Source organism: Desmodus rotundus, chromosome 12, assembly GCF_022682495.2.
Source record: "Desmodus rotundus isolate HL8 chromosome 12, HLdesRot8A.1, whole genome shotgun sequence".
Taxonomy (NCBI): domain Eukaryota; kingdom Metazoa; phylum Chordata; class Mammalia; order Chiroptera; family Phyllostomidae; genus Desmodus; species Desmodus rotundus.
The window spans coordinates 35,975,969-36,003,384 of NC_071398.1; the positions used below are offsets into that span (position 1 = coordinate 35,975,969).

The 27,416-nt window shown below is 43.4% G+C and overlaps 3 protein-coding genes across 6 annotated transcripts in view; 2 read left to right on the plus strand and 1 right to left on the minus strand.

Annotated features, from left to right (window-relative positions):
* Positions 1-2,407, plus strand: part of RHPN2 (rhophilin Rho GTPase binding protein 2) — a 53,988-nt gene extending 51,581 nt beyond the window's left edge. For both annotated transcript variants that reach the window (XM_024577547.4, XM_045185352.3), the window contains one exon: positions 1,080-2,407. In XM_024577547.4, the coding sequence (XP_024433315.1) occupies positions 1,080-1,343 (264 nt within the window). In that variant the 3' untranslated portion in view covers positions 1,344-2,407. The remainder of the gene's footprint in view (positions 1-1,079) is intronic.
* Positions 2,404-7,847, minus strand: FAAP24 (FA core complex associated protein 24). Of its 2 annotated transcripts, XM_045185353.2 has the most exons (5): positions 7,797-7,847; positions 7,499-7,615; positions 7,241-7,380; positions 4,906-5,058; positions 2,404-3,606 (listed from the first exon to the last, which is right to left on the minus strand). In XM_045185353.2, exons 2-5 carry the CDS (start codon positions 7,602-7,604, stop codon positions 3,358-3,360), a joined length of 648 nt encoding a protein of 215 aa, XP_045041288.1. In that variant the 5' UTR covers positions 7,605-7,615; positions 7,797-7,847; the 3' UTR covers positions 2,404-3,357. The 2 variants fall into 2 exon arrangements, with proteins under 2 accessions (XP_045041288.1, XP_024433250.1); XM_024577482.3 differs by lacking the exon at positions 7,797-7,847 and having other exon boundaries at positions 7,499-7,788.
* Positions 7,848-8,062: 215 nt separating this feature from the next.
* Positions 8,063-27,416, plus strand: part of CEP89 (centrosomal protein 89) — an 84,922-nt gene continuing 65,568 nt past the window's right edge. The window contains exons 1-4 of one of the 2 annotated variants that reach the window (XM_053914503.2): positions 8,063-8,224; positions 11,909-12,015; positions 18,720-18,878; positions 21,898-22,084. In XM_053914503.2, the coding sequence (XP_053770478.1) occupies positions 8,186-8,224; positions 11,909-12,015; positions 18,720-18,878; positions 21,898-22,084 (492 nt within the window). In that variant the 5' untranslated portion in view covers positions 8,063-8,185. The remainder of the gene's footprint in view (positions 8,225-11,908; positions 12,016-18,719; positions 18,879-21,897; positions 22,085-27,416) is intronic. The other variant, XM_024577478.4, reaches the window with a different exon arrangement.

Sequence of the window (27,416 nt, forward strand, 5' to 3'; positions counted from 1 at the left end):
CATTAAACCCACCTCCAGGAGTTTTTGCTTTTAATGAGAGCACGCGTGTCCTGTAGAGCAGGTGGGATTAAGGAACGGCATTTTTCTAGAGAAGGGAGAAGAATTTCATCCAAAGGAGCCACACTCGAGAGGGACATCTTACAGTGAATACCCTCCTTTACTGGTGCGTCACTCAAATTCCCTGATTTGTATTATGGACAGTGTGCCCACCCCCCTAGATCTATGGCTTGCTGATATAAATGTCCTGATTAGATGTTCAAGAAACACTTGGTGAACGAAACCACCTCAATGGCAGGCAGATCTTACAAGCAGGAAGAACCCATGTGGCAGTGTTCAGAAAACAACTTTCTTCAGATTTCCTATCCGCGTCCTACAGTCCTTTAATAGCGGACAGTTGGGTTTAATAGGTCCAGGGTATTTGGGGAAGAGGATGACATTCTGGAGATGAACGGCGGTGATGGCTGAACCACCGTGTGAATGTATTTAACACCAGAGGACTGCGCCACTTAAATAGGGAAAAAAGTTCATGGTCTCCTTACCGTGGGTTCTGTATTGCCTTTAAAGAGAAGGAAGTTGAGCTATACCTAATGGCTCAGACTAAATTCCAAGACACGCTAAGTGAAGAAAGCAGACTGCAGACTAATCAGTGTGGCGGTGTATTCCTGTTAAGGAGAGACCCATGGTGACATAGACTTCTGCACATATCATTACCCGTATATGAACATTGTCTCCAAGAGTGTAACAGAAATGTCTACTCAGAAGGGCCTTGAGCCAAGGTAGGAGCAGCATCTGGGATTCACTGTATTTTCATACTGCTGACCGTGGGTATGTATTACTTTTTCAAATATAAGAACCTTAAAAACTGAGTAGTGTTCCTTAGCCTAAATTACTGCTATTGAGTCTATTCCTTAAAAATTGTCCTTGTTTAATTCTGTGTAAGCGTTAGTCACCTGAGTTTCAGAATTACATCAGTTCTAAAGAGGGTGCTGTAAGTGCACAATGTGAGTCTCAGACTTTGCAGTCACTTACTGGATATCTTGAGGGTTTCTAACACCCCTTTTCTTCCTTTTCTATTGCAGCATAATAAGTGTGCCACATACTCTGTGGGAATGCAGAAAACGTACTCCATGATCTGCTTAGCCATAGATGATGATGATGATAAAACTGATAAAACCAAGAAAATCTCGAAGAAGCTTTCTTTCTTGAGTTGGGGCACCAACAAGAACAGACAGAAGTCTGCGAGCACCTTGTGCCTCCCTTCGGTTGGCGTTGCCAGGCCTCAAGTCAAGAAGAAGCTCCCCTCTCCCTTCAGCCTTCTCAACAATGACAGTTCTTTGTACTAGTGCAAGGAAACAGAAACATTCAGGCCCAAAACATTTCCAGTCCCGACGAGGCCCTCATATTTGTGCCATCATGGAAAATTTCTTACTACTCTCAAATGCTGTTTTCTCACAGTATAAACTTTTAGTGGATGTCTTTATGAATGAAAGTAATGAGAAACCTCTAGAAATTTGTGGATGTCAGCATATTGCTGTAAGTTATTTATTATATAAAGTATTGTAAATAGGATAGGGATGGAAATATGGCTATTTTTGACAGCTACCATTAGGACTTTCCGTTACCATCAGAGTTCAGTTGGTGTTGCATACATCGGTCCTATTTGTAAGTTTCCAGGCCTGGGTAATATAATAGATCGTCCTTAACCCCGAACCCAGCTGAGCCCAAATGAAGGCAGGTCAAGGGACTCTAATGATGGAGGTAAATTAGTATTACTAACAAGTTCCAAAGAGCTGCTTTCTTTCTAAAGGGAATTCATTAACCTAAAATGAATTTCTAAGATTTTACTGTTATTTCTACATAATATGAATGTTATTTCCCGACAGAGTAGCATCACGTGGGCCGTGACTTATTAGAGAAAACAATTTCAGAGTAGCTTTTCTTCTAGTTACATGTCATTTATAAGTTGCTAACAGTGGCAAGGGTTAAATGAAGATGTATCTACAAGGTAGATAATGTACTGTTTGATACTCAAAACATTTTTCATTTTGTTTAAAGTAGAAAGCACATACTTGTATATTTTAAGAGTCCTTAAAATGAGTTGAATTTTATAAGGTAATGATGTAAATAATTCAAGTTTAAAGCTCTGACTTTTTTAAATGATTCTTACTCATTGATTTCTCATGCTATAAGTTGGATGATACTGTGATTCTAATAAGATTCACTGTTGACATAGTACAAATTATAAAGCTTAAAAATATAGCATTGAGATCTGATTTTGAGAGTTAACAAGAACTTAAAATATTCTCTAGTGTGAAATATCAAAAGGGAAGTAACGCCTCTGGGGAAGTGTATCCATTGGTCTTCGGGCCATTTTTGTATAAAAATTTAAATAAAGACATTCATTTGCCTGAGTTAATGTTTTTTTACTTTTTCACTTCTTTCCTTTCAAATTGTTTCTACCCTAATGCACAAATGATTTTATTGTTTGACTACTTTTAAAGTTACTAACATTTCACAAAACAGGACATTCAAGTTATCTTAGTATCTTTGAAAACATAGGGCATCTTTAATTGTATTTATTTTTGAGTGGGCAAATGTACTTGTTGATCCCCAGCCTCTAGGTCTTCTCTCTGGACCCAGCTGCCCCTGCCATTTCCCCGTGTACCTTCCCGTTGTGGGGCTGTACATTCACAAACACACCCTCACCCTGCTCCGCACACCCACGCTGGCTTTTCATCTCTCCGAGGGCACTCCACACTCCAGGCCTTCTCTGTTCAGATGTGCCCAATGATTATGAACAAACTGCAGCTACCGTGAAGGAAGTGAGCAAGGGAGGAAGTCTGTACAACGTTTATTTACACTGGCAGCAGCCCTGAAAGCACAGATATATTTAGACCAGACCTGAACAACAGTGGCTCTGCTGCCAGGAACAAGGGGCTTATGGTACAGTGCTTCATTGTAGGTTTGTTTCCTTTAGAAGGTCATATCAACCACCTGCAACTCAGTAAGACCTTTCCATGATAGATGCAGGTCAAGGTCACACATTCACATCCACCCAAGCTGGCTTTTTGCTAAATCTGAGAGTCCCTAATTCAAGTGATTCTCTTAGGAAGATCCCCACTGGCCTTTTTCACGGCAGCAGAGTCAGGGCAGCACCATCTGAGCCCACTGACTTAAATGCCTGCCCCCCTGCAAGCAGGGCAGGACAACTGGCAGATTCCACTCAGGCCTCGCCTCATCTTTCACTAGCTGCCGTGACAGAAATCATTCTTCCTGATTTTTAAATATAAAAAGAAAACAAGATCCTGTGTTCGTGGTCCAAAGGAGAAAACACAGGAGGTGCTATGAGGAGAGCTGTCACCTGGACTGTGTGAAGAACGCATGCACTTGCCGTGCCGCTGCACGCCCCATGACCTGCTCCAGTTCTTGGACAGACGCGTTACTTAGTAGCTGGATACTTGGGAACTTCTGGAGCAGAAGGGAAGCTTTAACTTTTCCAACTCCTGGGATCTGTTGCACAGTTCGAAGTAGGGATGGCTCAGAGATTCGAGCCTGTTTCTTCCTGAGAAAAGGGTTCTTACTTGGCTCTTTGGTTTGCTCTAGAACCTGAATGGAAATTAAAGAGCATGTGAGCACCCTCTAGTGGACTAACAGTCTTCTTAAAATTTGTTTGGTGGAAATGTTAGTTTTTCTCTGGTTCAGCTTGACTTACCACTACAAATGTTTTCACATGCCATGAATATAATTTTTCATCAGCAAAATTACTGAAAGATGACCCATACGACTACACAAAGGAGTAAGAGATGAAAAAAATAAAAACCTGGGTTTCTAGAATGCTTAGGATAAAAGCGATGAAAACATACTGTGAGGAATTCAAACATGTTCCTATGATCAATGAGGAAACATTTTAGTTGTATGAGGTTACATGATGCCTACACCTAAATTGGACCTGCTTGATAGAGGGTCTGCAGAGATCTTGCCGATCAAAGGAGGAACCCAGTCTCAGTTGCAGATACAGAAAAGGCAGGTAATAGCACTACATCAAGGGAAGTTAGGAATAATAAAACGAAGAAATGTGGTGGAGGGTCATGGAGGGATCTGTGAACACAGGACTGCATTTCTATTTGGGGGAAGATTTCAAATCAACAACAGAGTAACAAAAATTGATGCTTAGGCCTGGCTCCCGCATTCTGATTTTCAATTGGTCTGAGGTAAGGCTCATGTATTACTATTTTGAAAAGTTTTCCCACAAAATTCTGATGTATAGTCAAGTTGAATAATCTTATACTAGGTTTAAAAGCAACAGCATAAACTTGCACACAGTGCTGATGCTTAAAAGATACATGAGGCTGAGGCAAAGCAGCTGCTAGCTGACATTTTCACTGGTCTCAATACAGAATAATGAATGATGGAGTTATCACAGCCTGGTAGTTTAAAATCAAGCCTCCAACTTGTTCACTTTGTTATACACTTGCTTAGAATGGGTGTCAAGCTCAGCTGGTTGCAGAGGCAGGTTCTGAACTTAAATTCCTCAAAAACGTTTTATAACCCTGGCTGGTGTGGCTCAGTGGATTGAGCAACGCTGCAAACTGGAAGCAGGTTCTATTCCTGGTCAGAACATGTGCCTGGGTTGCGGGCCAGATCCCCAGTTGGGGGTGTGTAAGAAGCAACCTATTGACGTTTCTCTCCCCCTCTTCATCCTTTCTCCTCTAAAAATAAGTGAAATCTTTAAAAAAAGAAAAGAAAGAAAAGAAAAGGTTTTATAAACTAACAAAGAATGATTAGATTGGCTTGAGGGACTCAGGAGAAACCAAAGCAAGCAAGGACAGCCGCTGAAAGATCCGTGAAGGTCAGGTGAGAGTCCTCAAGGCAGGGCTATTGCGGAGGTGTAGAATCAGTACTTACTAACTGGACAATGAGGCAGGACGCTTCCAACTGGTTGGCCACTGGAAGCAACACCATCCCAAGGTCCAGCACAGTAAACTTCTGTACGGCCGGGAAGTACTGTTCACTCATCTGTGTTTTTTCAACTATTACTATTCCTTGAAGATTACTAGACTTCAAAGGAAAATAAAAAACAGTAAACCATTTTGTAACAAAATTCCTTTCAAGTTTAAGAAAGCTTTCACTCTGGCTTCCAGCCAAGATGGAGGCATAGGTAGACACACTGTGCCTCCTTGCACAACCAAAAGAAGGACAACAACAATTTAAAAACAAAAAACAACCAGAACTGACAGAAAATCAAACTGTATGGAAGTCCAACAACCAAGGAGGTAAAGAAGAAACATTCATCCAGACCGGTAGGAGGGGCGGAGATGGGCAGCCGGGGCAGAGAAGACTCGCAGCAAGGCAGCGGCTGGCGGACCCAGCGAGGTGGCGGATTGTGGAACAGGCCAGGCTGCAGTTAGCAGACCCCACAAGGTGGTGGCTGGCAGACCCTGTGGGCCCACTTTGGCGCATAGATAAACCGGGAGGAACGGCGGGGGAGCGAAAAAGACTGCGCCACCCAGGGCTCCAGCGGGGGGAAATAAAGCCTCAAACTTCTGATTGAAAACACCCATGGGGGTTGAGGCGGCAGCAGGAGAAACTCCCAGCCTCACAGGAGAGTTCGTTGGAGAGACTCACAGGGGCCTAGAGCCTGCACAAGCCCACCCACTCGGAAGTCAGCACCAGAGGGGCCCAATTTGATTGTGGGTAGCGGAGGGAGTGACTGAAATCCGGCAGAGAGTGGATTTCAGCGGTAACGCCATTGCTCCCTCTCGGCCCCTCCCCCACGTACATTGTCACTGCACAGCAACCAGCGTTACCCCGCCCTGGTGAACACCTAAGGCTCCGCCCCTTTATGTAACAGGTACGCCAAGACAAAAAAAAAAAAAGGCCCAAATGAAAGAACAGATCAAAGCTCCAGAAACAATACAACTAAGCAACAAAGAGATAGACAACCTATCAGATGCACAGTTCAAAACCACTGGTAATCAGGAAGCTCACAGAATTGGTTGAATTTGGTCACAAATTACATGAAAAAATGAAGGCTATGCTAAGAGAAACAAAGGAAAATGTACAGGGAACCAATAGTGATGAGAAGGAAACTGGGACTCAAATCAACAGTGTGGACCAGAAGGAAGAAAGAAACATCCAACCAGAAAAGAATGAAGAAGAAACAACTCGGAAAAATGAGGAGAGGCTTAGGAACCTCCAGGACATCTTGAAACACTCCAACATCCGAATTATAGGGGTGCCAGAAGGAGAAGAGGAAGAACAAAAAATTGAAAACTTATTTGAACAAATAATGAAGGAGAACTTCCCTAATCTGGCAAAGGAAATAGACTTCCAGAAAGTCCAGGAAGCTCAGAGAGTCCCAAAGAAGCTGGACCCAAGGAGGAACACACCAAGGCACATCATAATTACATTACCCAAGATTACACAGAAGGAGAGAATCTTAGAAGCAGCAAGAGATAAGGAGACAGTAACCTACAAAGGAGTTCCCATAAGACTGTCAGCTGATTTCTCAAGAGACCTTACAGGCAAGAAGGGGCTGGAAAGAAGTATTCCAAGTCATGAAAGGCAAGGGCCTACATCCAAGATCACTCTATCCAGCAAATCATTTTGAATGAAAGGGCAGATAAAGTGCTTCTCAGATAAGGTCAAGTTAAAGGAGTTCATCATCACCAAGCCCTTATTATATGAAGTGTTAAAGGGATTTATCTAGGAAAAAGAAGATAAAAAAATATGAACAGTAAAAATGACAGCAAACTCACAGTTATTAACAACCACACCTAAAACAAAAACAAAAGCAAACTAAGCAAACAACTAGAACAGAAACAGAACCACAGAAATGGAGATCACATGGAGGGTTATCAATAGGGGATTGGGAGGGGGAGAGAGAGGGGAAAGGGACAGAGAATAAGTAGCATAAATGGTAAGTAGAAAATAGACAGGGGGAGGGTAAGAATAGTGTAGGAAATGTAGAAGCCAAAGAACTTATAAGTATGACCCATGGACATGAACTATAGGGGGGGAATGTGGGAGGGAGGGGGTGGGCAGGATGGAGTGGAGTGGGGGGGGTGGAATGGGACAACTGTAATAGCAATATCAATAAATATATTTTTTTAAAAAAAGAAAGCTTTCACTCCAAGAGTACCTGGAATGGCCAATGGTTTTATATGAATTATTCCAAATATAAGACGGAAGGGGGTCTACAAGTCATTTTCAATGTCAGTTTCTTCAGTTCAGTACTTACATTTCTAACACGAACAAGCCTCTTTCGATAGCTATTTCCTGCCACCAAATCGGCTTCCTTGATATAAAGAATGCAGCATCTGATAGACAAGAAAAAATCTACCGGTGCCAGGCCATCCTCGAAAACAAGCTTAATTTTCCCTTAAAATGCACACAAGAAAAGTTCCATGAGCTTTGCATGAAAAGGCAGCAATTGGTAGACTTTTCTTAAAAATTGAGGTTGGGGAGAGAGAGTTTATGCAGAGGGCAGCCCACCGACCTTGCATGTCCTGTGCCAGCAGTGACCCACGCCATTTCTGATTGGCAATAATGTGCCCAAGAGGCACGTGCACAGGGCCTGTGCCATCCTCGGGGTTCCTTTCCATGGCGCCTTGATCTAGAAAGGGAAATACAAGACAGCATTTGAGCAAGCTGTCCTGTACACGGCCCCACATTCCACTCGGCTGGGTTTTTGGCAGGAGCCGCTCTACAGTGCTCTCTACAAGGCTGAATTATTTGCCAAAGTCTAAGAAACCAGGAGATTCCTGTCCTGGTAGCTCCTCCCTCATTCTGGTCACCTGCCTGGCCCCTGCCACCTCAGCTCTGTCCACGTCTTGGCTCCTCAATCCAGTCCTTCGTCTTGCCCGCCCTCCGCCTCCAAGGGCGTCAGATAGGCTAAGGCGTTAGAGATAGACATCTCCTCTGACCAATAAGAGAACGGGTGGCGTGAACAGTTTCCGCCCCGGAGGGAATTGGAGTGGGACCGGCTGGTTACCAAGAGCGACGGGTACGAAGTATCCTTGGCTCTAATTGGCAGGCGAAAAAGCAGAGCCAGTAGCAAACGTGGTTGTTGATGAGTCCCCTGAGTAGAAAAAGCGTCTGGGGCTAGGCCAGCGGGCGGAGGCCGGGTTGTAGTGAAGGGTTGCTGGTCGGTCCAGACACAGGGTGACCACTCCCCGCAGCGAAGATGCTCCTGGGGTTTCCGAGAGGCCGCAAGAGCCAGTTTGTAAGTAGATCCTCGCCCGGCCTGCGCCCGGACCTGGGGGCCAGGATTTAAGGGAGGAGGGCTTGGGATTTGGCCTGAGATCGAGGCAAGGTAGCGGCGGCACAAGAGAAAGCGGTTTTCCATTCAAAAAGCCGTGATATTTCGGGTTCTCTAGAATCTTTTATCCCAGGCTCAGCCTGAGTCGGACAGGAATCGCCCATTCTCCCCCACAACATTCGCTCCCGTTGTCAGGGAGTTCACTTCTGCCTGGCACAGACCTGCTCCACTGCTGGGTGTCCCCAGTGGGGAGTCATTCTTGATTCCTCCCCTCACCCACCACCGACAGCCCGTCAGAAAGTTTCATAGACTACTCACCAAATACATCTGGCAGCTGTCCTCGCCTCCATCCTGTCCTCCAGCATCTGCCTGGACTGAAACAGCAGCTCCTATTTCTCTGCCTTTTTTTTTTTTTTTTTTTTTTTTTTTTGCTACTTCCTTTAGTATCCTGACTTCGACAATCCATTAACACAACCCTTCCACACCCCACAATCAATCTATTGATCTTACCAGTGTTCTTACTGCTCTCCTTTCCAGCCCTAATTCTGTTTTTTAATCAAACTCTTCATTATTTATATATAACTTTCCTATGCTACATTTTACACTCCAGTTTTTTAATTTCAGTATGCTATTACAGTTGTCGAACTTTTCCCCTTATGACCCCCTCCACCCAGCCCAGGCCCCCTCCCACAGTCAATCCCTGCACCGTTGTCCGTGTCCATAGGTCATGCATGTATGTTTTTTGACTAATCCCTTCACTTTCAACCAGTCCCCACCTTCCTCCTCCCCTCTTGAAGTTGTCAGTCTGTTCCATGTTTCTATGCCTCTGCTTCTATTTTGCTTGTGATTTTATTTTGCTCATTATAAGTGAGACCATATGGTATTTGTCTTTCACCAACTGGCTTATTTCACGTAGCATAATAGTCTCCAGTTCCATCCATGCTGCTGCAAAAGGTAAGAATTTCATATTTCTTATTCCACAGTCAACCATTATAATCACTCTCCATACACTCCCCCAACTCCTGTGCTGCTATCTCTCTTGTCCATATTTACCTGGTGAAACTCCAAACCTACTTATATCCAGCTTTCCATAAACATAATACTTTAAATGCGGAGAAAGCATTTTGATAAGTGCGCTCGTGAACTCTGTTTCAAATACGAGTTGAGAAAACGTGTCGGACTAGGATTTCTGTTCTCAGCCCTCCCACCTGCGGCAGGCAGTTCAGACAGGTGGACTTTGAGAAGCAGCGAAAACATACTTATATTTTTGCGTTGCAATTTTGCATGGCATTATTGAGTTCCTGCTCTGTGTCAGTACCCACAATTGATTGACAGCCTATGGCCACACTGTCTAAGGATAGACAAACCCATAAGTAATTCAGCACAAAATGGTAATTCAAAAATCTACTGGTAAGGCGTGTTCTAGGGAAGAGGCAGCAAAGTCAGTCTGGAGAGCTGACCTGGGTCTTGGGGGTGTGGGAGGGATAAGGAAAGAGAATGGGGAGGGAGGCACCATATACAAAGGCCTGAAAAAGGCCTGGTGCACAGGCCTTTTGCTGTGTGGGAAATGGAAGGTGATTCTGAGTGCTAAGCGTTGAGTACATGTGTAGGGATGAGGAGAGCTAGCAGAAAATGAACCTGGTCCATTGGCAGGAACCAACAGAGAGCAGCTTAGCAGCCACACGAGACCATGCATCTGTCATTAAGAGAGTGAGGCTGCTCGTGAGGGGTTTCCCTGCTGGGTTGAGGCCAAGGCAGGAGGACCACAGTTCAGAAATTATTGTAGTGGTACAGTGAGAAATGTTCAGCAAACTATGGGAGATTCACTCTATCAAAAACAACCCCCACAAAAACAATGATAACAGACTCATGAGACCGTTCTGGAGGAGCTACTGGATACCAGCCCATGGGGATTCAGAGGTGAAGAAAACCCTTTTTTTCCCCTCCTTGGCAATCTCCCTGGTATGAGGGAGAAAGGCTGGGGAGTGGAGGAGGAGGCAGATATTAAATTGTCAAATTACTATTTATTAAAATTTACTTGTTTTTAGAAAGAGGGGAAGGGAGGGAGAAAGAGAGAGAGAGAAACATCAATGTGTGTTTGCCTCTTGTGTGCCTCCAGCTGGGTACCTGGCCCACAACCCAGGCATGTGCCTGACTGGGAATCAAACCAGCAACCCTTTGGTGTGCAGGCCAGCGCTCAGTCCCCTGAGCCACACCAGTCAGGGCAAATTGTCAGATTATTTGACAAATACAGGGTGGTTGGTGCTACACTGAGAGGGATACAACAGACACTGCTCTAAATGTCTGCTCTTGGGATTCGGTATGCAAGTGAAACTGGGGAGTTGGGAGGGACTACAGGAGACACCTGGAAGGTCTGTCCATCCCACACTCCCGAAGGGTCCCCAAAATTCTGACTCTTCCCCTTGATTGTACCTCCCTTGTCTATATGCCATATGCCTACCACTGCCTCATTAGTCTTTTCAGGGGCCAGTTTCAGTAGGTATTTCTCACTAGGCCACAGGATCCCCTTAGTCTGGTATTAAAACTCTTAAGTGGAAAGAATCCCCATTCTAACCCCCAGCCCGTTGTTCTAGCCTCTGTCTCTCAGATGTTTCTGTATTACAGCAAACTGGATATTTGTTATTTCTAGAGCACACCCACTAATGTCTCCCTTCATTTCTTTGTTCATGCTGGTCCTGCTTCCTAGAATGCTTTTCTTCATATTTCCCAAATACGAGAGCAGTGGCCATATTTGAAGACCTCGTCTAAATGTCTGGTTTTTTTCCAAGGGGCATAAGAGGTCCCCTCGCTTGTCCCCAGATCTGAAGGTCCCCACCCTCCCCCGGCCACTTCAGCATTTTGTCTTTATCTTTCCCTTGGCAGATTTCATAATTCTGTGTCATACAATAAGTATTTGGGTATTTTTCTTCTATTCTTCCTCCTTGAGGATGAGGACAGGGTTTCTTTATTGCTGTCCTGGTGTTTTTGCTGCCAGTAGATGTGAATGAATGAATGGCTGGTGCACAGAAAATGACTGGTCTCTACTCATAAAATTCTGAGAGACTCTCAGTTGCCTAAAGCAGGATTCCCCTACTTTCACTGTGTGTGGGAACTAGTTTTTGTTATTCTGCAACATCAGAACTACCTAAAATCATTATTAAGCCCTAATTTTATTAAGCCCAACACCAGGTGTTGGGCGATGTGCCAAGTGCTAGAGCTCAGGGTTGATAAAAACAAGATGGTTGCCTGCTCTCAGGAAGCTTCTGTTCTGCAGGGAGCTGGCAAGCGAGTAAGTAGGGTCATAAGAGGCAGTGCTATAAGACAAGTGAAGATGCTGCAAGGTGACTCTGGTTGTCAGGGAAGCTGCTCTGAGAAGGGAAGGGTGAGAGGGTCCCACTATGGGTAGCTGCAGTGGCACTCCCTGGGTGGGATGCTTGCCTGGCCAGATGGGGTTAGGGAATAGCAAGGAGGAGGAGCATGCCTTCTGGTGGGGCTAGATCTCTGGAGGGCCAGTGCAAATGTCCTTCTCAGGTCCAGGGAGGGGTGGTGGCAGAACCCAGGTGATTCCTTACACCAATGACCTGTTCTGGTTTATTTTTTTAATTTTTTTTATTGTTGTTCAATTTGTTCTGGGTTTTCTTTGTACAGAAACACATCATCCATGGCCTTCTACCTGCGGCCAGCATTGCACCGAAGCCAGCTGTGCCCCGGACACCTCCTCCCCGCAGCCCCAACCCCTCTCCCGAGAGACCAAGGTGAGTCTCAGGTGAGCAGGCACTGAGGTCACCTTTGTGCTCAGCCACCAAGTGGTAGGTCCTAGAACTATTCAAACACTGGCAAGATTATAAGTAGGCTGATTAGAATCATGTCCTTTGAAATATTTATCATGGTTTCATAATTTAATATGTTTTCTCTGTGGGATAATGGTCTGTCCCTTTCAAGTATGGACTTCTCACATTTTGTAATTAAATGCAGTTAATATTTTTAAAATATTAAAGCCCAAGTATTTGGGGTGATGGTAGGTTAAAATGAATTTGAATTGTACACATAATTTTCACTTTAAACGTAAGTCTGCCTTTCAAAAGAACTGCTTTGTAGGAAGGAAGGAGAAGTGGGTTCACTTCCCAGGGTCTGGGATTTGCCCCATCCTCCAGTGCTCCTAACACATCAGATATACGACTTTGGTTTACACTTAAGACCCCTGCCTGTACCCTCCATGATTTTAGACACGGGAGAATCTTAGACTATTTTTATCTGTAAGATACCTGGATATATGACTTGACTATTAACAATGAAAACAGACTTCTGGTCAAGATGGAGGTGTAGATAAACATGCCTTGCCTCCTTGCACAATTACAGAAAAAATTGCAACTAGACTATGAAACAAATATTACCCAGAAATGTCAGAAAATCAACCTGTATGGCAGACCGATGGCCAAGAATTTAAAGAAGCCACATTCATCCAGACGGGTAGGAGGGGCGGAGACGTGGAGATGCATGGAGTGGCGTGGAGTGGTGCAGAGACACAGAATGAGCTGTCGCATATTCACGTGTGGTGTATAAAAATCGGGAAGGGTGCCTCTGGAGTGAGGGATCCCAGCCCTACAGCAGGCCACGTAGCCCAGGGTTCCAGTGCCAGGAAGTTAAGTCCCAATAACTTCGGCTGGAAAAACCAGTGGGGGCTGGGCAGCAAAAGAAACTGCAGGACTCACAGGAGACTCCTCTTAAAGGGCCTGCAATGGACATAAGACTTACACAGACTCACTCCCTCTGGAATTCAGCACCAGGGTGACAGCTGGAAGGGCACCAGTGGCATATAAGGAGAAATTGAAGTGATTGGCATCGGGGTGAGTGCCAGGAAACAGCTTCCTCCCATGCAAAACTCCAGAGGCCAGGCAGCGGTATTGTGCCCTCTTTGAGCCCTCCTCCACATGGAGCCACAGAGCAGTGATACAGGTTGCCGACCCTGGCAAATGCCTAAGGCTGTTCCCCGTACAACTTACAGGTGCCTTTTCTACAATAGGCCACACTACTAAACAGGGAGTCAAAGCAGCTGTACCGAATACATAGAAACAAACACAGGGAGGCTGCCAAAATGAGGAGACAAAGAAATAGGGCCCAGATGAAAGAACAGAACAAAACTCCAGAAAAAAAAACTAAAAGAAATGGACATAAGCAACCTATTAGATGCAGAGTTCAAAACACTGGTTATCAGGATGCTCCAGGAACTCACTGGGTACTTCAACAGCATAAAAAAGACCCAGGCAGAAATGAAGGTTACATTAAATGAAATAAAGAAAAATATACGGGGAACCAAGAGTGGAGGGGATGAAGCCAAGAATCAAGTCAAGGATTTGAACATAAGGAAGACATAAGCATTCAACCAGAACTGTAAAAAGAAAAATGAATTAAAAAAAACAAGGATAGGCTAAGGAGACTCTGGGGCATCTTCAAATATACCAATGTCCAAATCATAGGGGTGCCAGAAGAGGAGGAAGAGAAGGAAATTGAAAACTTACTTAAAAAAATAATGAAAGGAAACTTGCCTAATTTGGTGAAGGAAATAGACATACAAGTCCAGGAAGCACAGAGAGTCCCAAATAAGTTGGACCCAAAGAGGAACACACCAAGACACATCATAGTGAAAATGCCAAAGTTTAAAGATAAAGAGAGAATCTTAAAAAGCATCAAGAGAAAAGGAGACAGTTACCTACAAAGGAGTTTCCATAAGACTATCAGCAGATTTCTCAAAAGAAACTTGGCAGGCAAGAAGGGACAAGCAAGAAGTATTCATAGTGATGAAAAGCAAGGGCCTACAATCTAGGTTACTCTATCCAGTTAAAGTTATCATTTAGAATTCAAGGGCAGATAAAAAGCTTCCCAGACCAGATAAAAGTAAAGGAGTTCATCATCACCAAACCATTATTATATGAAATGTTAAAGGGAATTATATAAGGGAAAGAAGCCCTGGCTGGTGTGGCTCAGTGGATTGAGCGCCGGCCTGCAAACCAAGGCGTTGCCGGTTTGGTTCTCAGTCAGGGCACATGCCTGGATTGCAGGCCAGGTCCCCAGTAGGGAGCGCTCCAGAGGCAGCCAGACATTGATGTTTCTCTCTCTCTTTCTCCCTTCCCCTTTTTAAAAATAAATAAATTAAAATCTTTTTAAAAAAGAGGAAAAGAAGAAGACCAAAACTATGAACATTAAAATGGCAATAAATTCACAACTGTCAACTGAGCAACAAGCAGAACCGAAACAGAATCAGATATGGGGATCATCTGGAGGGTTATGAGCTGGGAGGGGGAAGGGGGGAAAGGTGCAGGGATTAAGAAGTACAAATTAGTAGATTCAAAATGGACAGGGTTAAGAACAGTATAGGAAATGGATTAGCCAAAGAACTTATGTGCATGACCCATGGACATGAACTAAGGGTGGATAGGTAGAGGGAATGGGGTACTGGGTAGAGGGGGGCAAAGGGGGAAAAACTAGGACAACTGTAATAGCATAATCAATAAAATATATTTAAAAAATAAACAACAAATTTCATTCAAGGATAGTACCTTCTTTTTTAGTGTTCTTTGAAGTTAGAATATTGTATGTCTCTTGATTTAAAAAAAAAACACTGAAATATGTTTAGTGTTTGTTTTTTCCTTTAGTACGATCTTAATAATAAGAATAGCCATGTATTAGTATTTACTCTGTGCCAAAGACTCTCGTAAGTGCTCTAGAAGTATTATTTCATTTCCTCCTCTCAGCGACCTAGGAGGTCCTTTGAGCTCAAGTGTTCAGCATTTGCTTGAAGTGTCACAGCTGGCAATCAGTCTCTGCCGCGATGCACTTGAAGGTCTGTCCAGCTCTTCAGTGTGTGTGTGAACAACCATTAAGTAGCGTCATTAGAACTGAAATGTTTATGTAGCGGCAGCAATAGGGAGAGGGTCAGCTTTACATGCCATTATAAAGCGGAAGGACAAAAGAACATGTGTCCTGTCCTGCAAGCACGCTGTAGACTCACGAGAAAATCCCTGCAGTCTCCGTGCTTCGCAAGAGTATCGCCCTGGGTTGTAATCTTTATAAACCCGAACAACCAGCCTAGGTTTGGCGAACTTGGCATACTTCTAGATCTTCTTGTTTTTAAAAGACAACACTGAAATGAATCTTCAATACTATTCCATTTCATGTGTAGTATAACAGTACGAGCATCATAGCTATTTACCCCTGTTGCCTCCTTCTATCCTTTGTTATAAACATCATAGTGAAAATGCCAAAGGATTCTATGCGATATTATTACTACTTTTCATTTAGACAGTTGTTTTATCTTTTTAAAAATAGTTTCTTAAGATATAATGGACTACGATAAACTGTACAATTTAAAATTCAAATTGGTAAATTTTGACATGTTTATACCTGTGAAACCATCGCCACAATCAAGACAATAACTGTGCCCATCATCTCCCCAAGTTCCCTCGTGCCCCGCTCTGCCACCCCCACTCCCCGCCCAGCCCGCCCTCACCCCTGTTCCCAGGCAACCACGGATCTGCTTTCTGTCACGGCAGATTAGTCTTCATTTTCTAGAATTTTATGTAAACAGAATTACACAAAGTAATTAAGCTGGTGTCTTTTACTCAGTATAGTTATTTTGACATTCGGCCATGTTGTTGTGAAAGTCAGTAACTCAGCCTTTTTATTGCAGAGTAGTGTCCATTATACGAGTGCGCCACAGCTTGTTTATCCGCTCTCCCGTTGATGGGTATTTGGGTTGTTTCCAGTTTTAGGGCTACTAGAAAGGAAGGTGTTTGAACATTTGTGCACACATTTTTGCTTGGATGTGTGCTTTCATTTCTCGTCAGTAACTATCTAGGAGTGAAATTCCTCCATCATAGACTAGATATCGTTTCGCTTATATGCCATTCATTTGTGTTCCCACCAGCAGTGTATGAATTCCAGTTTCTTCACCTCACCAGCACTTGGTTTGGTCAGTCTGGTGTGTGTGGGGGGGTGGGTGTGTACTTGACAGTCAGCCGTTAGTTGTCATTCCCATTTACTGTCCGTATGATTTTTGAAAGTGGTGACAGGTGCTCAGGTAACGATGTACAGAGCTTGTTAGGTGAATCTTTGTCTTCACTGTGCTTGCTGGGCAGCCATACACTGGTAAGGTATGGAATAGCCCTTAGTATTTTGACCCATCCGCTTTGTTGAGCCTGGAGTCCATGTGCGTATCCGGAGTTCCTGTCTCCTTCCTGGCAAATGCTCGGATCCCTTTGAATGCCTCAGGGCAACATTTCCGGATGCTCACTCCATGGCTGCCCTTGGAATGTTGGTGGTGTGCCCTCTGGTTACCTCCTCATTGACGGCAGAATGGTCCCTCCTTCCTACCACCCTTCTTCATGGGAGGCATTCTGTCAGGCCCAATTTTTAAAAAATTTTGAGTAAACTGATGACATATGTTGCGAAGCACGATCTCAAATGCTCCCTGTCTTGGCCAGTGTTTTTAATTTGGGACATTCTAATAGGTGTGTAGTAGATCTCATTGTGGCTTTATTTTGCGTTTCTCTAATTACTAATGCTATTGAGCAGGTGCTTGTTTGCCATTTGTACATCTTCCTTGGTAAATGTCTATTCAAACATTTTGCCCACTTTTAAAAACTGAGTTGCTTGTGTTCCTGTTACTATATTTTGAGAATCCTTTATTCTGGATACAAGTTCTTTATCAAATATGTGCTTTGCAAGTATTTTCTCCCCATCTGTGACTTACCCTTTTATTCTCTTAAGAGTAATTTTAAAGGAACAGATCTTAATTTTTATGAAATTCAACTTGTCGATTTTTTCTTTTACAGATTATGATTTTAATATAGTATCTCAGAAATTGGTGCCTAATTCATGGCCAGAAAGATTTTTTTCCAGAAGTTTTATAGTTTTAGGGTTTATATTCAAGTATAATATCCATTTTGAGTTAGTTCTAGTGTGGTGCGAGGTATGGAGGTGTGGATTCAAGTTCCTTTCTTCTGATGTGGGTATCCAGTTGTTCCCGGACTGGTTGAAGGCTACTGTATTAGTTATCTGTTGGCCATGTAACAAATTACACCAACGTAGTGGTTTAAAACATAAAAAAACAGCAGTTTTTTAATCACACGTCTCACTATGTTCTTTCTTTAAAATTATTTTTTCTTCTCTGTATTTCATTTTGGTTATTTTTTATTGTCTTGCCTTTAATTTCATGAATATTTTCTGCAGTGTGTCCTATCTAGTGTAATTTTCATCTCCCGAGTTCAAGCCTTTTTTATACTCTTCCATGTCTCTACTTAGCTTTTGAACATACGGAATACAGTTACAATAACCGTCTCATGTCCGTCTCTGCTAATTCTAACGTGTTCGGTTCCAACGGGTTTTTGATTGACTCTGTTCATTATGGGTCGTGTTTTTCTCTCTTTGCATGCTGGTTATCCTTGATTGCATACTAGACATTGTTGTAAGCTTCATGTTGAACACTGGATATTTTTGTATCCCTTTAAGTCTTGAGTTTTGTGCTGGGACACAATTAAGTTACTTGGGACCAGTTTGATCTTTTGTGTCTTGCTTTTATGATTTGCTAGACGGAGTTCAGACCAGTGTTCAACCTGGGGCTATTCCCCACTACTGAGGCAAGACTTCTGGAGGACTGTACCCAACGTCCCATGAGTTATTTTTCCCGTGTGACTGTTGGGAACAGACACTGACCTCAGCCGCATGTAAGCACCTGGCACTGTTCCTCTAATCCTTACGAATGGTTCTTCCCCTGGTCTTGGGTAGCTTCCCCACACTCATGCACAGAGGAGCGTTTTGCTGAACACACAGAGGGACCTCCTGCAGTTTCCAGAGTTTTCGCTGTTCAGCTCTCCCCTTTCTGGTACTCTGCCCTTCAGAATCTATCTGCCTGGTATTCCTGGACTGTCTGCTCCTTCTACACAACTCTGGGAGTCTCTCTGGCCCCCACTCAGTTTCTCCTTCCTTTGCTGTGACCTGGAAATTCTCTCTGGCAGTAAGCTGGGCCATTTGTTAAGTCTCTTGTTTTGTTTTACATTTTCAGGTGGGAGGGTATATCTGTTACTCTATCTGTCCTATATTATAGTTTTGAATAATTTGCCTTTTAAAATCTTTTATGTATTCGTATATCTCCTTTTCTTTCATTCTGATCTTTTATTTTAATAGAAAAACCATTTAAATATAGATTCCCTGGATTAGAGACCTGGTTCCATCTCGTATTAGCTAAAAAATCTTGGGCATGTCATTTAATTTACGTAAAAGATGGAGGTGGCAATCATATCCACTCATACAGTTGATGTGCAAATGAAACGAGATTGTTTGATGGCACAGAACAGACAGCAGGCTGTGGTCCGTGGGTGTGCACTAAACATTGCAGAGTGGAAGCTATACCTTGACTAACTCATGGACCCTGACCATCTCACCAGGATGCTTTTGTCCTTAGATCTGCTCTGGCTGCGGTCATTCTAGCAACAACACTGACTGGCCGCACCGTCGCCCTTCCTCAGCCTCGTCGGAGATCCCAATCTGACAGTGACATGACCTACACTGAAAACGACAGCTTCATCAAGCCCTATGCCACCACCTCAGAGCTGAGGCCGCGGTAAGGACGGGATCTCTGGCTCTGCTTCCTCTCAGGGCAGAGGAGGAGCAGCTGGTGTGTGCGCATATGTGTGCTTGTGATTTAGGACTGGAGCTTAGTGGTCAGGTTTTCGTCACCGGGGTCAAAGGAACACTGTTCCGGGACATTGTTCTTGAACTGTATCAGAGTTTTCTCTAGAGTGGGTCTTGTTAAATTGTGGCTTGTGAGCACGCTGGTCGTTTTTATGGCAGCACAGAGCCGGTGAATTCAGTGCCTCTTTTAGGCCTTAGTAGGGGTCTCTGTGCCACAACCTAGAGGGTGAGAGTTGTCACTCACCACTTTTCATATACCTCCCCTCTGAACGTTCATATTTATTTGACCTTTGTTGGCATCTATACTATAACTTTCCTTCTTTAATGTCATTTCCTTTCTTGCTTGAGCTGGGTTAGTGCTAACATAGGGCTGGGGGGTCAGCAAGGCTTCCTCCTGAGGAAGAGGGTGTTGAGGGGACACCAAGCAGTTTACAGGAGTCACGTGGGAACAGCCTGAGGGCTGGGGAGATGGGCAGTGTGGGGCTGGGATGAGCTTTCTAGACCGAGCAAGAGGGGGCAGGACACGTGTGAGCAGCAGAAGCAGATGTTTGTGTCTGGGGGAACTTGAGCGAGGTGGGCGGTCATCTAAGATGGGGCGAAGCAGCGGGAAGGGGCTAGGCCTTTGGTGTTCGGCCTGGGATTTGGTATCGCCCTAGAAGCAGGAAGACACTGAGGGCTTTAAGGACTTGTGTGGGGGCGGAGGGAGGCTTGACCAGATTTGCCTTTTCTCTGTTGTGTTTATTCAATTTTGGGGTTTTTTTTTTTTTTTTACATACCAAATCCTCTGTATTTTTTGTGTAATAAGAGCTGTCAGTTTTGTCTTTGTAGTTTCTTTCCATCATAATTGTCAAATCTAGACAGGCCTTCCCTACAACAGCATGGTACAAACGCTCATGTGTTTTCTCCTGGGATGTGTTTATATTTTTGGTTTTTACATCTTATTTTCCTCGTGGTAAGAATTATACTTTGGGTGAATAAGAACTAAAGATGAGGACGCAACTCTAAAATGTACTGGAAAGAATAAGCAGATAAGACCATCAAATGAAAATCAGAAAGGAAGAACACTGACCCTGGGGGTAGGCTGCGTTAGCCCACATACCGTATTTTTTGGACTATAAGAAGCACCGGCCCATAAGAGGTACCTAGGTTTTAGAGGAGGAAAACAGGAAAAAAAAAACCCCACTCCACCGCCCCACGAGCCAGGTAAGCTGCATTCGGACTATAAGACGCACCCAGTTTCCTCCCAAATTTGGGGGGTGGGGGAGTGTGTCTTATAGTCCGAAAAATACGGTATATATTTTATGAGTTCTTTCTCTTTTTTTCTTTTTTGCTCTAGCCCTATTATACAGGGTCCCGCAGAAGTAACACCTGCTTGAATGTGGTTGGTAGGGTAATAATATGGGTGTTGTCATTTATAGTTTTAACTTGAACATTTCACCTAAAATGTCATATAGCATGCTTGAATGATAGATATTCTTATGTTACTGCATTACATGCTTATGATTTTGTAATAAAAGATTTTGCAATAAAAAGGGGTATTATTTGTGCCAGACCCTGTATTTTAAAACCTATAGTTGAAATAGTGAAAATAGAGGGGCTGGTTCAGTGATGCAGAGGTGTGCGTGAACAGCTGAGGGAACCTAGTGTTGCCAAGCATATTGAATCTCTAATAAAGGCAGCCCTACAGATCGAAGGGGAAGGGAGGATTCAACAGTATATTGATTAGCAGTTTTGGGGGAAAATCAGCTTTGAGCCTTGCCTGACTTATATACCAAAATAAATTTCTATTGAGTTAAAGGATTGATTTGTATATTTACATAAATAAGACCATGAAATCCTATTTGTCATATCAAATCTATTTACGCCTAAGCTAAGAATTGAGAAGGTTAAAATAAATTTTTAAAAATCATCTGTATGTTAAGTCCTGGTTGGTGTGGCTCAGTGGATTGAACACCGGCCTGTGAACCAAGAGGTTGCCAGTTTGATTCCCAGTCAGGGCTCGTGCATGGGTGTGGGCCCGGTCATGTGAGAGGTGACTGATGTTTCTCTTGCATGTCAGGGTTTCCCTCCCTCTCTTTTTCTCTTCCTTCCCTTATCTGAAAATAAAGTATTTTAAAAAATAAATAAAAATCATCTGTATGCTAAAAAAAATTAGTAGAATAGGAAAAAATATTTGTAGTAAATACAAAGGCAGGGTTTTAATACTAGAAGATAAGAAAGTTAATTTCAAATTGGAATGAACATACTAGAAACAAAGTAGGTAAGTGGACAAAGCAGGTAAATGAACAGAACAGACAGTTCACATTAGAGGAATGAAGGCTTGAGCACGGGTACATGGAAAAGTATTCACTCTCAGTCAGAGATGCAAGTTCACACAGTGAGATTTAAATTCTCTAGGCAAGTCTTAGAAAATTATTACCACTGCCGTCAGGTTGGAGAAATGACTTGGGAGGTGATTCTGTGTGATGCGCGTGTAGACCCATGGAGTGTTCGTACCACTTGACTCAGCGCAGTGCCATCGGCCGGTGGCTCTCTAGGACTGATCCCCACAGCAGAAGAGATTATTGCACACAGACGCCCAATGTACGGTTACTCACAACAGGGAAAATTGGGAGGCGGGCGCATGGTAAGGGAAATGGCTGACTAAACTGGTGGAACTACTCGAGTCTTTGTCACATCATGACTTTAAACAAAGAGGCAGATTGTACTTGTGTGCAGTGATAATCATTATAAGACCCTAGGTGAAAAACTAGAAAGAAATTTTAAGAGTGTACAGAGAGATGGGATAGTGGATGACTTAATCCTTTAGTTTCTATATATTTCGTAATGTAGTTAAAATACTTATATGGTGGGGGCTCAGAGGCAGTGCATTTTAATACGTATATATACCCTTGTGAAGTAAGTGGCTGGTTTAGTTACTTACTTTTCTCTTTAATGTTCTGACATAGGCCAAATTGGCAGAATGAGACAGGAAGAAGAACTTCTTTGCCATCCTTTGAGATGCTGGGCTATGGGGAGGAAGAGGACCCTGACTCGAGCCTGCCGTCCAGCTGCAAGGACTTGGAGGATGTCGGTGCTCATAAAGCAGAGGGAGGTCTCGGCGATGCTGTATATGCTGCACCACTCAGGAATCAGGTGCCTGTCACATGGCAGAATTGCGTCTGCATCTTGACATTAACCCATAGTAAATTGTGTATAAGTAAGGACTTTCGTTTCTCTCTTCTACTTTTGATGGCTTTCTTTTTTCGGCTTATTTTTTTAATGTGTCCAGTCTCATTTTCTATCTGGCTAGGTTAAAATTTAAAACTTTTTCTTTACCTTTCAAAGACAAACATCTTTACATGTTCAGTGTAGATTTTCATCTGATGCTAACTAATCCTGCTTTTTTCTTTGACCTCAAAAGATAATTTTCCTGTTACTTTTACAATATCAGTATACATAGTTGTAACCTTCCTTCAAATTCATGGCTGACAAAAGGAGTATTCTCGCTTGTCTCTATAGTAGCTGACACTATTTGAGTGGTTACCATTCAGTGAGTCTCTATTTCAGGCTCTTATGTGTATTTATCTCCCACTATCTCAGTGAGGTAGGCTGCATTTATGACCCTCTCACACGTGGGAAACCGAGGTACAGAGAGGTCGAAGGAGCCCATTTCTCCACCACTGTCCAGCTGCTCTGGTTTAAACTCTGTTCCTAGGGTTTGAAGACTGGATAGTGCCATTTCTTTAATTCAGCCGTCGCCCACCTTTTTGGCTCCAGGACCAATTTGTAGAACACAATTTTTCCACAGACTTGTGGGGCGGGATGCTCTCAGGATGATTCAAGAGCATTACCATCAAGCTCACCTCCTGCTGTGTGGCCCGATTCCTAACAGGCCCGGACTGGTACTCATTTGCGGCCCAGACGTTGGGGATCCTGTTTTTAATGGCAAAAGACAGCACCGTGACTTGTTTTTCCTTTCTCTTTTTCCACTATCACCATAATGTATGTTAAGCATAGTGAATTCACATACTGACTGGCAACATAAAGCTTTATTCATGTTGATTACTCTCTACTGTATTGAATCACATTTTAAATGGTCTTAGGGAGCTTATTTGGAGGAATCCATATGTGAGTGTTTCCTGAACTAACCATCACTTTCTAACATATATAGACCTCAGCACGCAGAGTAGGTTTCTTTACAGCAAGGAGCACTGGAACAGGCAGACAGCTGCCAGGACCCCAGAGGAGGGTCTTCTGCAGGGCTCTGAATTCCTGTTGCCCCTCAGTCTGCGCACTTCCTGGTAGTGTTTTGGACTGACACAATGCTATAGCCCAGTGGACAGAGCAATGCCATGGGCATTCAGAGACCTGAGTTCAAGTTCCAGCTTGTCTACTTCCCACTTGGACAATATAACTGTGGTAAGTCAGATAACCTCCCTGTGCCTCAGTTTCTTCATCCTGTATAGAACTATATTGGGGAGGAGGTTGTCTTTGGGCAGATAAATAATTCAACAAATGTTTATTGAACATCCAGTGAATACCAGGCATGTGCCAGGTGCTGCAGAAGCAATGTAAGACAGAGTCCATAGTCACACAATTAGTAGTAATCAATTACAATTATGAAAAGTGTTACAAGGGAAGGGTACAGGTGGCATGATACCCATGTGGCAGGGGATTTGACCTTTCCTGAGAGGACTGCTGAGAGTGACCGCGGAGGGCTAAGAAGGAGTTACAGCCTGCTTTACTTTGCAGTCACTCGACCTTTCTGCCTGATACCTTTGCAAGTTCGTTCTTTAGCCTTTGAAGTTTAGTATGTCACCAGAATTAATTGTGGTTCATTATTTTCTGTTACTTTTTCTGAAAATTATTTTATAATTTCATTCAGCAAAGGTTTTCATTTTTTATTTCCAGGGACTATTTCCTCCCCTATTTTATCTGTGACTACTTTGGTCATCTATTCATTCTGTTCTCCTTTGAGACCACTAGTTATGCATTTGTTGGGTGTCCTTTATTTGTCTTCCATGTCTATTATATTTTGTATAATCACTTGTCCCTCTTTTTTCTTTTCAATGTCATTTTATGTGATTTTCTTGTGTGCATCCTCCACATTTCATCACTTTGTCACTGTGTTTTAGTGCTTCTAGTGTAGCTTCTGCCTCTGTTGGTTTTATTTTTTTCTTTTGTTTTTTGAGTTCTGCCAACTTACTTTTCACATCTGCCTGTGGCCTCATCACTTCTCTTGATATCTTATGTCTCTTCTTTGGGGTCTTATGTCAGCCTGTGCTGTCTTTAATTTCTTTGAGAGTGCTCGGGCTGGACTGTGGACAGTGGAGGCAGGCTCTCCACAAGTGTCTTCCATCAGTTCCCCCTGCCTGGGGAGGACTGCTTCTCCTGGGCCAGTCCACACCCTTGCTCTCGTTGCACCCATCAGTGGACCTCTGTGGACCTGTAACTGTGACACTTAGAGACTTTGTGTTTTGGAGCATCTACATGCCTAAGGTCCAGCAGATTTTAGTTTTCTCCCTCTGTTCCAAATTTCATAGATTTGGCAAGTGTTTTTGCCAGTTTGTGGATTAAGACTATGGTTATTGACTAAGCATTTTTTCCCCCATTCTTCTGATTGATTTCAGTCAGTTTTAAGGGAGGAGACTACACGCCTGGTTACCATTTTCAAGTAGAAATCACCAACAAGACGTTACTGAAGCATTCTTGCTACTGTTTGTGGATTTGCAGGGCATCGTGTCGTGAAATGCTGTCTGTTCATTCACTTGTTCACTTGTTTATCCACCCACCCCGGGTTTATCCACCCTGCCAACAAACCCATATTTGAGTGTCTGCCGTAAGTTTGGGTGGAGACCCAGAGAGAAATTATTCATAGAGAGGTAAACTAGTTCTCTCTAGAAACTTCTGGAGGCCAAGGAATAGTGGGCATTCTTTTGCTGCTGTCGTTGAGGATTAGGAATGTTCCTTCTTTCTCCACAGTTAAAAAAATTTTTAATTTTCTTTTTGCACAAAGGTAAAACATGAATACACATTTCTTTTAAAAACGTTTGATGTCACACATAAAGCAAAAGCCCACCCTGAATCCCTGCTGTTCATATTGTAGTCTTCCTCTTCTCTCCAGAACAAGCCTCTGTGCTCAGTTGGGTATGTGTGTCTTTTTTTTTTTTTTTTTTTTTTTGCTGCAAATAAAGGAATAGACAAACATAAGGCTTAAATAATAGACATTTAACACTATCACCTAACAAAGTTAAGAGGTAGAAGATTCCAAAATTGCTTCAGCTGCCTATTGAAGGCTGGGGCCTAAGGTCCCCTTGGCTTCCTCTCCGTGGTCACCAGTGGGTAGGGCAGATCCTGGTCCCTAAGCTGAAGGAGGAAGTGGGGAAAGGTCCTTTTATCAGGATGCTCTGTGCTCATTAGGGAGAACATTTTTTCCTGAAAGCCTCCCAGCAGGAGGCTCGTTGGTCACGTGCCCATCCTTTGACCAATTGCAGCCAAGGGGAAGAGGATCATCATGATTCATCCCCTAGGGCTGGGCCCATTTGCCCCAAACAAAATCATCCTCAGCAAGGGGGGAGGTGCTGCTGTGGCTTGACTCCTGCATCGCCCTCCCGAGGTTTACGTATCCACGCGCACGTGCAGGGGGACATGCCCACTGTCAGTTCATTTCATGTAGGCTATCACTCTGCTCTACCAAGGCAAGCACTTCTGCGTGAGCTTGACCCCCGCTGGTAGCAGTAGAAGGCCAGGATAGCAAGTCAGTTGCCAAGCCGCCACTCCGGGCAATTTGCAGAAGCCACCAAGAGAGTGAGCTTTGCTATCTGTCATCTTTTCAGTGTTCGAGTGTCCCGCATGTAACAGGTGAGATTCACGAACCCTTAGTTTATTTACCCTAATGTACCAAGTCAGGGGAGGCCCATTATTTGTTGGGGCCCACAAGGACGCGGGGCAGGCCCGAGCAGTCCCCTGCCAGAGTGATCCCTCAGTTTACTGCACATTTTTACAACACTCTTGCCCGGACTTAAACCCACGGTGGAGCTAGCTGGCACCTCCTATTGCTCCACCTGTAATGACTGTGTGAGCACTCTGGGGTTCTTCTGTTAGTGTCGTTACTATGAAGAAAGATACCTGGGAAGGTGACCGTCCCCTTCTCGGCTGCAGCCTGCGCGTGATTAGGTCAGTCACTGCTGGATGTTGGTGGCCTGTCCCTCTCACAGTCACGAGAATCTGGACACTGCAGCTTCCGTGCTGTGCTCTCAGGTTTCCCCGTATCTTTTGTCTTGAAGTATTAGGGCGCTTCTGATGTCACAGAGTAAACTTGCATGTTTGGAACTTTATATGCATGAAATCGTAGAACACGTATTCTTTTGCATCTGACTACATTGTTAGATGTGTACAAACTTAAAACTGTATCTTCCCGGTAAATTGAATGTTCACTCACCACAAAGTGAGCCTCTATCTGTAAAAATGTGTTTCGCCTTACGTCTGTTCACCCGACACCCTCCACCTCCCTTTTGTTTGATACTCGCGTGGTCGATTTTTTCCATTCTTTAGTTTCAACTTTCTGTGTCCTTATGTTTAGCTGTGTCTTATAAACAGCATACCATTTTTTAAAAACAAGTTTTAAATATATAATTCACATACCATACTATTCACCTATTTAAAGTATGTATTCAGTTTAATGTAGCATATAATTTTGTTAACTGAGTTTGACAAACTTTCTTCGTCTTTTTACTGGACCATTCAGTCCTTTTGCATTTAATGCATGTAAGGATCCACCTGAGTTTGAATTCGCCATCTTACTTTACCTCTTCTGTTTGCCCTGCTGTTCTGTATCTCTTTCTTCCTCTTGCCTTCTGGTGGGTTGATGATTTTTTCAGTTCTATTTCTTTCTCTGTACTAGTTCGCAAATGACAGCTTTTTCTCTAATAATTACCACAGATACTGTAGCATGCACACTTTACTCTTTAAAATCTCAGTCAGTTCACTACCCCAGCAAGAGGATGAAGGGACCTCGAACAAGTGCTGTGGACAGGTGAGGGAAAGGCCCTTCCGTCACCACTGGCGTCCAAGCTGGGGCCAGGCTGGTCTGCCCTCCTTCCTCCTATCCTTCAAGGCCCAAACAACTGTCATTTTAGTTGCCAAGGTAATTTTTACAGTTAGAAGTATTTGGTGGTTTAAAAAATTAAAATGAAAACAATTAAATTAGAGTGTTGTTTTGAATAATGTCACAATTCTTTGGTTTATTTATCGATGTTGTAAATATACATGGAAAGTATATAAACCATAAGTGTACAGCTCAGTGAGTTTTTACAAAGTAGTCACCATCCCTATTTTTTTTTTTAAAAAGGAACATTATTAGTACCCTAGGAGTTCCTCTGTGTGGCCAAGAAAAGGTCACTGCTTCCCCCAGAGTTAACCACTGCCCTAACTCTGAGAGTAGATTAGATCTTAAAAAATAACCATAGATTCGTTTTGCCTATTC